At 43.9% G+C, this 12,962-nt stretch overlaps 1 protein-coding gene across 1 annotated transcript in view; it reads right to left on the bottom strand.

Moving 5' to 3' along the window:
- LOC126188452 (hexosaminidase D-like) overlaps window positions 1-12,962 on the bottom strand; it is a 355,740-nt gene that overhangs the window by 216,195 nt on the left and 126,583 nt on the right. Inside the window, exon 2 of the mRNA XM_049930057.1 lies at window positions 7,671-8,081. Coding sequence (XP_049786014.1) covers window positions 7,671-8,071 — 401 coding nt within the window. The 5' untranslated portion in view covers window positions 8,072-8,081. The remainder of the gene's footprint in view (window positions 1-7,670; window positions 8,082-12,962) is intronic.

Here is a 12,962-nt window from a genome sequence, read left to right as displayed (position 1 = left end):
ACTGTTTATTTACTGGCTGATTAGTTTCGAGCTTTACCCATTTTCACAAGCCACGTATTTTGTATTTAGCGTAAATAAGCCAGCGTGGCGCATACTGTAATCCATTAAAACAAATTCTTCAATATACACAAACTATCGTTGTCACGTGAATCACATCATGCTGGACAATGAAGATCTGAGAGAGTGGTGACATAAAAAGAACTGTCCACACCAAACATATCTTAAATACAAAATACGTAACTTGTGAAAATAGGTAAAGCCAGAAACAAGTCAGCCAGTAACTAAATTGCAGTTCTGGTCTTAACCGTTTAAAAACGTTGTTTCCTCGGTTATGGCGAGGATCACTGAAGAATGGAACTAAAAAATGGTTCAAATGGCTCTGAGCACTATGGGACTTAACATCTTAGGTCATCATCAGTCCCCTAGAACTTAGAACTACTTAACCCTAACTAACCTAAGGACATCACACACATCCATGCCCGAGGCAGGATTCGAACCTGCGACCGTAGTGGTCGTGCGGTTCCAGACTGTAGCGCCTTTAACCGCTCGGCCACTCCGGCCGGCGAAGAATGGAACTGCAATGTTCCTTGGGCATTGCAGTACAAACATGCATGCACGCAACTATTTTTTTATTTCTGACGATGTTAGCTGGTACATACGTCGCAGCTATAAAATCAGGTGAGTCGAGAAGCAAGAAAAAGTTAAGACAACGCCTGAAGAAGTTTTAAGGAGTCAGGTTACCTTTCCGCAATTGCCCTATGTTCATGAAAAACCTGTTACTTTTTGTGGAAATCAGTATTTCACTCAATAATCAACAATAAAATAATGATTTCAAGTGTCGTCTTCACTGGTTAAAGCACTGTCAGATCATTTTTACTGTGTAAATATTATCAATAATGGTACGGTTCACTTTGGAAGACAGGTGAAATGTTGCTTGAAGAAACCATCTAACATTTTTGTTAATGCGAACTCAATAGGTGACCGTAAGACATTAGGGAAACCAATGGTTTGCTTCAAATTTTAGAAAAGTAGCAGAGGTCATCAACGCTATCAAGTGTGGTGGTGCTTGACTCGTAAGTTGCCGTTTCGAATCTTGACAAAGGAAAAATTTCACCTTGAATATTTGACCGACATGGGGAGAAGAGTAGGTGGTGCACAATTCCTTCAGATTTTGAACCATTATAGAGAGTTAAATTACAAACGTCTTCGCAGTGCCACGAGGAGAGAAGGAATATGATCCTATAACGAGTTAAAATGATTGCCTGTCGCCTGAACTCATATACGAATCGATCCGTCAATGCTGATGGACACTGTTTTTTTTTCATTAATTTATGAGTGTCATAATTTGTTATTAAATGCTGTAGAAGTAAGCAGAGCTACGCGCGATGCTGTCATTCGGCATAACGACCACCGCCGAGCGTCACCGAACGACGCCTGCAGTAATAACTGAATTGTTAAAGCTGGTGATATTGCCTTTCGTTTATCTGTTATAATGGTTCCGAAAGGATTCTGCATGTATCTAATAGCCTAGTTCTCATCTAGTTCCCATCATGTTGAGGTTATTTTCTCATTTTAGTGTGGTTCAGTTCTCAACCTGAGATCGTGATAATCGGGCAGTAATTTACCTTTAACGCATTCGTACTAAATTGTTCGAAGTATGTGCCGATTGCAGGAACAATTTTAGCTTCCGCCGAGGATAGAATTGAATGAAGAGATAGTCACAATAAACGGTGAAATCTTGGTCATTGTAAGAAAATATTTTATAGTAAAATTCATTTCTGTTTGTTCACTGGTAGTCGGTGTTGTGACCAATATTGTGAGGAAATCTCTTTGATGAGGATATTGGTTTGGATCGTGCTAGTACCAGTCGAGTGCCAGCTGAGTAACTATTGTTTCTGTGTGGGTAACGTTCTCGTACGGAAGAGATTATCCGATTAATTGTTGGTTTGTGCAGAGTAGCAGTGAACAAGGTACCATCTGCATAGTGGTTACTGGTGTGGATTTGCACGGAATGGAGTGCGTCACTTTTCACTGAACACAGGCCCTAGTGTCGTTAACTTTGCGGAGCTCTGTTTTAAAATACCACTGCAAAACTATTTACAGTCTCCCAAGATTCCCATAATTTTGAGTTCTGGTAAAGTTATGCCGAATGAAACAATTAATTAGAATCACGAATGGCGATATCGTACGTTTGGAAATATTGTGACGAGTGACCCAGATCTATTTGCTGTTAGTTAAAGACAAAATCTGAAAAGCGCCAGCGTCCGAAAAGGGATAGCTCTGCGCAGTGTCTTACGGTTAAGTCCTAAACTGGCAGTGGCAAAGCAGTTTTTTTTTTTTTTTTTTTTTTTTTTTTTTTTTTTTTTTTTTTTTTTCCCCAGCGCAGGTTTCCTTTAACTTCCTGTACCCGGTTAACGGGTACTCGCTCACAACAGACGCTTGGTGTATCGTATTTGATAAAAACCAGTATAACGAAACGAGCTTCACGCTCATGTGTAAACCGAAAAAGAAGTGTACGTCTGTTCTTTTCGACCCTGCCTTTAAAGTTGAGAAAGTCTTGTTTGAAACGAAGGTATATAATTTCTAAAATGACAATCATTAATAAAAGAGAAATCACTCAGATGCAGAAAAGACAAGTTATATTTACTGGATATTAAAAAATTAAAATTGGTAGGTTGGAGAAAAATCTAATACGGACAGAAGGAACGAAATGATTAGTTTGCTGTCCATTAATGACAATATTAAAGACATATTTAACTGAATTTACGCGCTTTGATTAAACCGAAACAGAGATATTAGTCAGTTCTAACGAACGTGGTAATGTAATCATTTAGTGAATTATTTAATATTTTTGGGAAAGGAATCACTCAGATAAACCGATAGATAATACGATAGTACATACTTCTAATTTTCAGCTACAGATTTAATTTTATGTAGAAATGATATTAATCAGTATGTTGAAAAATCGTACCAACTGTTAAGAAATAATTTGTAATCGTCTGGGCTTACTGCGTAATATGTGTCTTTCAATGACATAGTAAATCTTTCAATGACATAGTAAATTTGTATGTCCACTTGCATCGGTTTGAGTATTATTCTTATTTGATCTATACGCCTATTTCAACTATTCAGGCGTCTGTTATAGAACATCTTATAAACTTCGGTTCATTTGTTTGATTACATGTTAATAATATGATTTTACATACGTTTTCAAGTCCTGACTTTCATCATTGTCTCTGCTGTCGTGTATTTGTTACTGATAGTATTTTTATGTTAAGGTAGAAATAATAATCAGTTTTGTAGTATGTTCTGACTTTTCGTTTAGTAGTGGACAGCAATAAATCACAGTCTGTAGCTGAGAGCTGTTGTTGTAGATGTTCTCCGACTTTAATACCTCCGTTGCTATTTGTTTACTGATCATATTCATCCGTTGTTATTCGAGTAATCAGCTGTGTGTTATGTTCTGACATTTCATTAATAATGGTCAGCAATAAACTTAATTTACATTTGAAATTTCGTGGTAGCAAATTATGTCAGATGACCAGCGATATCATATGGTTACGTCTGCTTGTTGACAATTCTATCAGCGATGTTATTGGGTTATATTGAATGGCTATCAGTGATGTTATTGGGTTATATTGAATGGCTATCTGTGGAATTGTTTATGTACGTTAAATTTTGTCCCTGGTTATATTATGGCTTATCCAGGATCTTGGTCGATAGTGACAATAAAGTTCCCTACTAAGTTTTTATATTTTAGGCCAATTTGTTCGTTGAGGATTAAACGCGGATAGTTTTTTGTGCATAAATATATAGCTCAATTTCCTCCAACATATTCATCATCGGTCCTTTTGGTGTCAGGTACAAAATACCAACACCATTTTCCAAAGGGTCTGTTGTGTGTCGTTCACATTTTAAGTAGTGGAAGAAGGTGAGTGAGTTGTTGTCACTAAGTCTAAATGTTCTTTATATTTAGTGGCGAAGTTTTAACCTGTTTGTCTTATGTAGAATTTTGACAGTGTTCGCAGTGAATTTTATATAAACCTGGGTTTGAGTGTATTGGTGGTTTCCTGTTGCTTGACTGTATTTTTGTTTTTATATTATGTTGAGTTTGGTAAGGAAAACGTGAACTGTTGTTTCTTAGTAGTGCATTAATTTTGTTTGATATACTTCCCAGGTATGTGGTACATACATACGAAATTTTCTGTTTTATTGGTTTTTCAATGATGAGTGTTATAGCTTTACGCCGTGTTGGTTTCGTATATTTGTAATATAAATTCGTGATTTATTGTGGACTGTATTCAATCAGTTGTGCCACGTATTGCAGGGTCTTCTTTACTTTGTAAATTGTCCTGTTCTAGAGGCAGGTTAGTCATTCTGTCGATCATGGTGTGAAAGTATTCGTAGGAGTACTTGTATGATTTCGGGTGTCGGGAATTTGCACTGATAATGTTATCAGTTGTTTGATTAACTTCTAATGATTGGGATTCACAGTCACAGAGTGCACCTGAACTTATATGTGTGATTGATTATTACAACGATGGTAACACTGACAGTTCAGTACACATTTACCAACATATTACAATGTAATAAGTGTCGTACTCATCGGATCTAGTGAGACTCTCACAATCAAAAGGCTGCATTTGATGACGACATGTACTCATGTCAGATAGTTTTATATTCTGACAGACTGTAACTTTTGCAGTGTTACTTGAAAATGGCCATAAGGCTGAAACAACAATAGTGACAATAAATATTTTATACAGTCAACGGCGGCTATGATGTCTTTTAAGAAATTATCAGTTGTTGTTGGCTTTCAGTCTACTGACTGGTTTGATGCGGCCCGCCACGAATTCCTTTCCTGTGCTAACCTCTTCATCTCAGAGTAGCACTTGCAACCTACGTCCTCAATTATTTGCTTGACGTATTCCAATCTCTGTCTTCCTCTACACTTTTTGCCCTCTACAGCTCCCTCTAGTACCATGGAAGTCATTCCCTCATGTCTGGGCGGATGTCCTATCATCCTGTCCCTTCTCCTTATCAGTGTTTTCCACATATTCCTTTCCTCTCGCCGGCCGCGGTGGTCTAGCGGTTCTAGGCGCTCAGTCCGGAACCGCGAGACTGCTACGGTCGCAGGTTCGAATCCTGCCTCGGGCATGGATGTGTGTGATGTCCTTAGGTTAGTTAGGTTTAAGTAGTTCTAAGTTCTAGGGGACTGATGACCACAGATGTTAAGTCCCATAGTGCTCAGAGCCATTTGAACCAGCCAGCCTTTCCTCTCCGATTCTGCGTAGAACCTCCTCATTCCTTACCTTATCAGTCCACCTAATTTTCAACATTCGTCTATAGCACCACATCTCAAATGCTTCGATTCTCTTCTGTTCCGGTTTTCCCACAGTCCATGTTTCACTACCATACAATGCTGTACTGCAGACGTACATCCTCGGAAATTTCTTTCTCAAATTAAGGCCGGTATTTGATATTAGTAGACTTCTCTTGTCCAGAAATGCCTTTTTTTCCATAGCGAGTCTGCTTTTGATGTCCTCCTTGCTCCGTCCGTCATTGGTTATTTTACTGCCTAGGTAGCAGAATTCCTTAACTGCATTGACTTCGTGACCATCAATCCTGATGTTAAATTTCTCGCTGTTCTCATTTCTACTACTTCTCATTACCTTCGTCTTTCTCCGATTTACTCTCAAACCATACTGTGTACTCATTATACTGTTCATTCCGTTCAGCAGATCATTTAATTCTTCTTCACTTTCACTCAGGATAGCAATGTCATCAGCGAATCGTATCATTGATATCCTTTCACCTTGTATTTTAATTCCACTCCTGCACCTTTCTTTTATTTCCATCATGTACAGATGTACAGATTGAAGAGTAGGGGCGTAAGGCTACAGCCTTGTCTTACACCCTTCTTAATACGAGCACTTCGTTCTTGATCGACCACTCTTATTATACCCTCTTGGTTGTTGTACATATTGTATATGACCCGTCTCTCCCTATAGCTTACCCCTACTTTTTTCAGAATCTCGAACAGCTTGCGCCATTTTATATTGTCCAGCGCTTTTTCCAGGTCGACAAATCCTATGAAAGTGTCTTGATTTTTCTTTAGCCTTGCTTCCATTATTAGCCGTAACGTCAGAATTGCCTCTCTCATCCCTTTACTTTTCCTAAATCCAAACTGATCGTCACCTAGCGCATTCTCAATTTTCTTTTCCATTCTTCTGTATATTATTCTTGTAAGCAGCTTCGATGCATGAGCTGTTAAGCTGATTGAGCGATAATTCTCGCACTTGTCAGCTCTTGCCGTCTTCGGAATTGTGTGGATGATGCTTTTCCGAAAGTCAGATGGTATATCGCCAGACTCATATATTCTACACACCAACGTGAATAGTCGTTTTGTTGCCACTTCCCCCAATGATCTTAGAAATTCTAATGGAATGTTATCTATCCCTTCTGCCTTATTTGATCGTAAGTCCTCCAAAGCTCTTTTAAATTCCGATTCTAATACTGGATCCCCTATCTCTTCTAAATCGAATCCTGTTTCTTCTTCTATCACATCAGACAAATCTTCACACTCATAGAGGCTTTCAATGTATTCTTTCCACCTATCTGCTCTCTCCTCTGCATTTAACAGTGGAATTCCCGTTGCACTCTTAATGTTACCACCGTAGCTTTTAATGTCACCAAAGGTTGTTTTGACTTTCCTGTATGCTGAGTCTGTCCTTCCGACATTCATATCTTTTTCGATGTCTTCACATTTTTCCTGCAGCCATTTACTCTTAGCTTCCCTGTACTTCCTATTGTCCGCAGCTCGTGGTCGTGCGGTAGCGTTGTCGCTTCCCACGCCCGGGTTCCCGGGTTCGATTCCCGGCGGGGTCAGGGATTTTCTCTGCCTCGTGATGACTGGGTGTTGTGTGCTGTCCTTAGGTTAGTTAGGTTTAAGTAGTTCTAAGTTCTAGGGGACTGATGACCATAGATGTTAAGTCCCATAGTGCTCAGAGCCATTTGAACCATTTTACTTCCTATTTATTTCATTCCTCAGCGATTTGTATTTCTGTATTCCTGATTTTCTCGGAACATCTTTGTACTTCCTCCTTTCATCAATCAACTGAAGTATTTCTTCTGTTACCCATGGTTTCTTCGCAGCTACCTTCTTTGTACCTATGTTTTCCTTCCCAACTTCTGTGATGGTCCTTTTTAGAGATGTCCATTCCTCTTCAACTTTACTACCTACTGCGCTATTCCTTATTGCTGTATCTATAGCGTTAGAGAACTTCAAACGTATCTCGTCATTCCTTAGTACTTCCGTATCCCACTTCTTTGCGTATTGATTCTTTCTGACTAATGTCTTGAACTTCAGCCTACTCTTCATCACTACTATATTGTGATCTGAGTCTGTATCTGCTCCTGGGTACGCCTTACAATCCAGTATCGTCATATCCAGTGTCGTCATATCTCTCAATTAAAGGTAGCTTTTAATAACAAGGATACGTGTATTGGAGTTGACAGAGAGAACCAAATAGTTTGGCCATTACCTGAGGTATCAATAGTTTTCTTTCTTTACTAATGAACCACGTATCGAACGTCTTTTTTTTCTTTTTTTGTAAGATCCCGTGCCCCTAGTGGCAGCAAAGGAGACAGTAAGAGCCTGTGGAACGCACCTGGTGATGATCTCTACGTCGCGCAGTCGCTGCAGCAGCTGCGGGGGCGGCGGCGGAGGTGGCTCGGAGACGGAAGCGGCGGCGGCCCTGGAGCCCTGCACGAAGCGCACGCTGCCCGCGCCGACGTCGGCCGGCGGCGCCACCTGCGCCAGCGAGCGCGGCCGCGGCGCCGGGGGCGGCGGCTGCGTGTGCTGTGGGGGCGGCGCGGCGGCGGCCTGCGCCGGGGGCGGCTGCTGCTGTTGCTGCTGCTGCGGGGGCGGACCCGAGCCGGCGCCGGCGCCGTAGTGCAGCCCCAGCAGCCCGAGCGCCACCAGCGCCAGAGCGCCCACCAGCGTCGGCTTGCGGCGCCACGACGCCACCCCGCGGAACACGCGGCCCGCGTACGTCGCCGCCACGCCCATCGACGGGCCGCTAAAACACAGCGAACACGAACACTTTACACCGCGACACTGCTGGCAGAGAGACGTGGGACAGGTAAGTCGTAAGTCTCCGTACAAATGGTGACAGTGGTGACTAACGAGGGATGAATCGAATGACCCTGTATCTGAAACTTCCTGGCAGATTAGAACTGTGTGCTCGACCGAGACTCCAACTCGCGACCTTTGACTTCCGCAGGCAAGTGCTCTACCATCTGAGCTACCGAAGCACGACTCACGCCCGGTCCTCACAGCTTTACTTCTGCCAGTATCTCGTCTCCTACCTTCGCAGGAGAGCTTCTGTAAAGTTTGGAAGGTAGGAGACGAGATACTGGCAGAAGTAAAGCTGTGAGGACCGGGCGTGAGTCGAGATTCCGTAGCTCAGATGGTAGAGCACTTGCCCGCGAAAGGCAAAGGTCCCGAGTTCGAGTCTCGGTCGGGCACACAGTTTTAATCTTCCAGGAAGTTTCATATCAGCGCACACTCCGCTTCAGAGTGAAAATCTCATTCTGGACCCTCTATCTGTTACGAGTGGTACTGTCCGTCATGCAGCGTAAAGCGCAACGCACAGAAACGCACATAATCCACGACACCGTGGTAAAAATTATCAGCAATTTAAAAAGACAAGCTGATCTGGAAGGGCAAAGACGGCAATAGATGGATTTTATTTATTTAGTGTATGGCGCTACACACATGGTTTACACTTACTACATTATGAAATTATATGATAAAATACACTATAAAATACGTAAGTGAAGGATATATATTCAGATAAAATATAATACATAAACTCAATAAAAAGTAACATCACAGCAGATATTTTGCGTTACACAAATCTTCAAATTCTGACGTCCAAATTGGCGATCCATTCGAGGCAGGGCGGTGTGGCGTTGAAGAAGTCAGCCCGACTACCCTGGTAGGCTCTTAATTCACAGTCCTGGGCGATCTGCCGTATTGTCTGATTAGGTGCCCCACAGTCACAGCTAGGGCTGGGAAGCTTTCCCCACTTGTGTAGATTGTGTGCACATAGTCCATGTCCTGTTCGGATTCTGTTTAGGATTTTCCATAGCTGTCGTGGAAGTTCAAAGCCCTTAGGTGTCGCTGATGGACATATAAGTTCACGGTTGTCAGGGGAGGCACTATTACTCCAGCTCTCGTGCCATTTAGTATGCATGCTGAAGTTGGCAGCTGACAGTAGTTGGGCCAGTCTTAAAGGGGGATTTCTGGAGCGGAGTCGTATTCCTTCCAAAGTTGGGATATCTTTATGGATAGGAAGTAGGGGGTTATTCATTATTTTTGTGTATTCCTTCATCAGAGCTTCCTGTCTTCGCAGGGAGGGCGGAGCTATATGACTAAGTGTTGGAAGCCAATATAGTGGGGTAGTCTTTGTGCATACGGTTATGGTTCTCATAGCAGCGTTGAGCTGGGTGTCCACCTTGTTTACATGCTTGCTGGTTAACCACGCTGGTGCACAGTACTTGGCTGCAGAGTACACTAAGGCGAGTGCAGAGGTTCGTAGTGTGTCTGCTGCTGCTCTCCAGTTAGTGCTGCAGAGCCTCTGAATGAGGTTGTTCCGTGAGCTTATTTTATTGGACACATTTTCCAGGTGTCTTTTGAAGGATAATGTCCTATCTAGAGTGACCCCCAGGTACTTTGGATGTGGCTGATATCGCAGTTGACTGCTATTCATATGAACCTTCAGCTCATATCCCGCCATTCTGTTGTTCAAATGAAAACAGCTGACTTCAGTCATGGTGGGATTTGGTATTAGCCTCCGTTTGGTGAAATACTCATGCATTTTGTTTAGGTCAGTTGTGACGATGTTTTCAGTGTCTTCAAACTGCTTGCTTTGGATAGCTAGGGCCATATCATCAGCGTAGCTGAACTTCCTTGAGATGGTTTCATGTGATGATAGATGGAGATATGTGAACACTGGTGTTGGCTGTAATGACTAGGAATCCGACAGCGGGACCCGACGTGTCTGCATCGATAAGACTCTGCCACAGCAGCGCCCTGCTCAACTTTCGCGCTGACAACTGGCACCCATACCAGGAGCAGATGTTCCAACATCTGACTGCGGAAGATTCTGACCGTTGATTAACGTTCTGTGAGAGGGTACTAGACATTAACGAGAATGTTCCTCGTTTAATTAGTTCTATCATTTTTCCGGATGAGGCGCATTTTTATGTCAGTCATGAAGTGACAAACAAAATGTCAGATACTGGATGGATAGCAAATTCAAATTGGATGTCGGATTGTAAAAAATTGATTCCAGATATAACTGGGGATTTCTTGGCCTTCTTCAGTAAGATGGACCATCACCGCGTAGAGGCACGTAAGTGCGCCAACGATTGGACCTACAGTTTCCTAGACATTGGATCTGTCGGCGTGGTCTACCAGATCTAATCCCAATGGTCTTTCATTGTTGGGACCACTTAAAATTAATCAAGGTACGTAATGTGGCCACCGTAAAGGAGAATCACGTTCGGTGGGTAGAGCGATTATCATTGTGTGTCGACATGGAAGGGAGATATGTGGAATCTGCCATGCAATTGTAGCATCCTATGATCCCGTCTGTAGGAATCATATTAACATTAGTCACTAATTTGGCAAGTTGTGAGGGGACTTTGGTGCAAGGGAGCAGGCAGACCTACTCGTGATACGGCGTGCACCAAATATCCTGAAATGAAGAGGACAGTAGTGAAGTGGCAGACATAGACAGCTTCGTTAAACCATCCTTTGGCTTGCAATTTATTAGGCTACATAGCTGTATCCAAACAAAACGCTTGTATGGAAAATCTCGTTGCTTCCATTGCGCTGGAATGGGCAACAGCTGCAAATTATTGTGTTCTGGAGCACAAATGCTATTTTATACTAATATTCCACTCAGATATATTTGTTGTTTATTTGGAACTGATTTAGAAAATTTATGTGGCTTCGTCTTCAGGCATTTAAGCACACCTATTGAAATGAAATACACTCCTGGAAATGGAAAAAAGAACACATTGACACCAGTGTGTCAGACCCACCATACTTGCTCCGGACACTGCGAGAGGGCTGTACAAGCAATGATCACACGCACGGCACAGCGGACACACCAGGAACCGCGGTGTTGGCCGTCGAATGGCGCTAGCTGCGCAACATTTGTGCACCGCCGCCGTCAGTGTCAGCCAGTTTGCCGTGGCATACGGAGCTCCATCGCAGTCTTTAACACTGGTAGCATGCCGCGACAGCGTGGACGTGAACCGTATGTGCAGTTGACGGACTTTGAGCGAGGGCGTATACTGGGCATGCGGGAGGCCGGGTGGACGTACCGCCGAATTGCTCAACACGTGGGGCGTGAGGTCTCCACAGTACATCGATGTTGTCGCCAGTGGTCGGCGGAAGGTGCACGTGCCCGTCGACCTGGGACCGGACCGCAGCGACGCACGGATGCACGCCAAGACCGTAGGATCCTACGCAGTGCCGTAGGGGACCGCACCGCCACTTCCCAGCAAATTAGGGACACTGTTGCTCCTGGGATATCGGCGAGGACCATTCGCAACCGTCTCCATGAAGCTGGGCTACGGTCCCGCACACCGTTAGGCCGTCTTCCGCTCACGCCCCAACATCGTGCAGCCCGCCTCCAGTGGTGTCGCGACAGGCGTGAATGGAGGGACGAATGGAGACGTGTCGTCTTCAGCGATGAGAGTCGCTTCTGCCTTGGTGCCAATGATGGTCGTATGCGTGTTTGGCGCCGTGCAGGTGAGCGCCACAATCAGGACTGCATACGACCGAGGCACACAGGGCCAACACCCGGCATCATGGTGTGGGGAGCGATCTCCTACACTGGCCGTACACCACTGGTGATCGTCGAGGGGACACTGAATAGTGCACGGTACATCCAAACCGTCATCGAACCCATCGTTCTACCATTCCTAGACCGGGAAGGGAACTTGCTGTTCCAACAGGACAATGCACGTCCGCATGTATCCCGTGCCACCCAACGTGCTCTAGAAGGTGTAAGTCAACTACCCTGGCCAGCAAGATCTCCGGATCTGTCCCCCATTGAGCATGGTTGGGACTGGATGAAGCGTCGTCTCACGCGGTCTGCACGTCCAGCACGAACGCTGGTCCAACTGAGGCGCCAGGTGGAAATGGCATGGCAAGCCGTTCCACAGGACTACATCCAGCATCTCTACGATCGTCTCCATGGGAGAATAGCAGCCTGCATTGCTGCGAAAGGTGGATATACACTGTACTAGTGCCGACATTGTGCATGCTCTGTTGCCTGTGTCTATGTGCCTGTGGTTCTGTCAGTGTGATCATGTGATGTATCTGACCCCAGGAATGTGTCAATAAAGTTTCCCCTTCCTGGGACAATGAATTCACGGTGTTCTTATTTCAATTTCCAGGAGTGTACATCCGCAAGTACCGGGTAGTTATAATTAAATTTTCCCTATTTAATACGTTATAACACGGAAACCAATTACCGTACGAGTACCAAACTTGGTAGCATTAATGTCAAGGACATGGGAAAGAGAAAAAATGCAGAATCAATTCAACTGAAACACTTTTAAAGTGTTGCTACGGTACGTCATACCATTACATACCGGTCCGTTATTGCTCAATATGGCGCCCATCAGTGTCCAGAAGAGTCTGAAAGCGCAGGAGTGCATCCTGCACAGCAGAACGAAGCATGTCCGTAGGTACCCTGGCTTCCTCTCTTGATATGCTGCGCTTCAGATTAGCACATGTGCGAATGTTCCCCTCGTATACCTGTCATTCATATAGCCCCAGAACCATAAACGACAGGGAGTGAGATCAGGTGATAGTGCCGGCCAAGAATTTGGAAACAATCGGCTGATAATTCGGTCGTTTCCAAATGTTTTTCGGA

The sequence above is a fragment of the Schistocerca cancellata genome, chromosome 5, assembly GCF_023864275.1.
Source record: "Schistocerca cancellata isolate TAMUIC-IGC-003103 chromosome 5, iqSchCanc2.1, whole genome shotgun sequence".
Classification (NCBI taxonomy): domain Eukaryota; kingdom Metazoa; phylum Arthropoda; class Insecta; order Orthoptera; family Acrididae; genus Schistocerca; species Schistocerca cancellata.
This window is presented reverse-complemented; position numbering and strand designations above follow the sequence as displayed.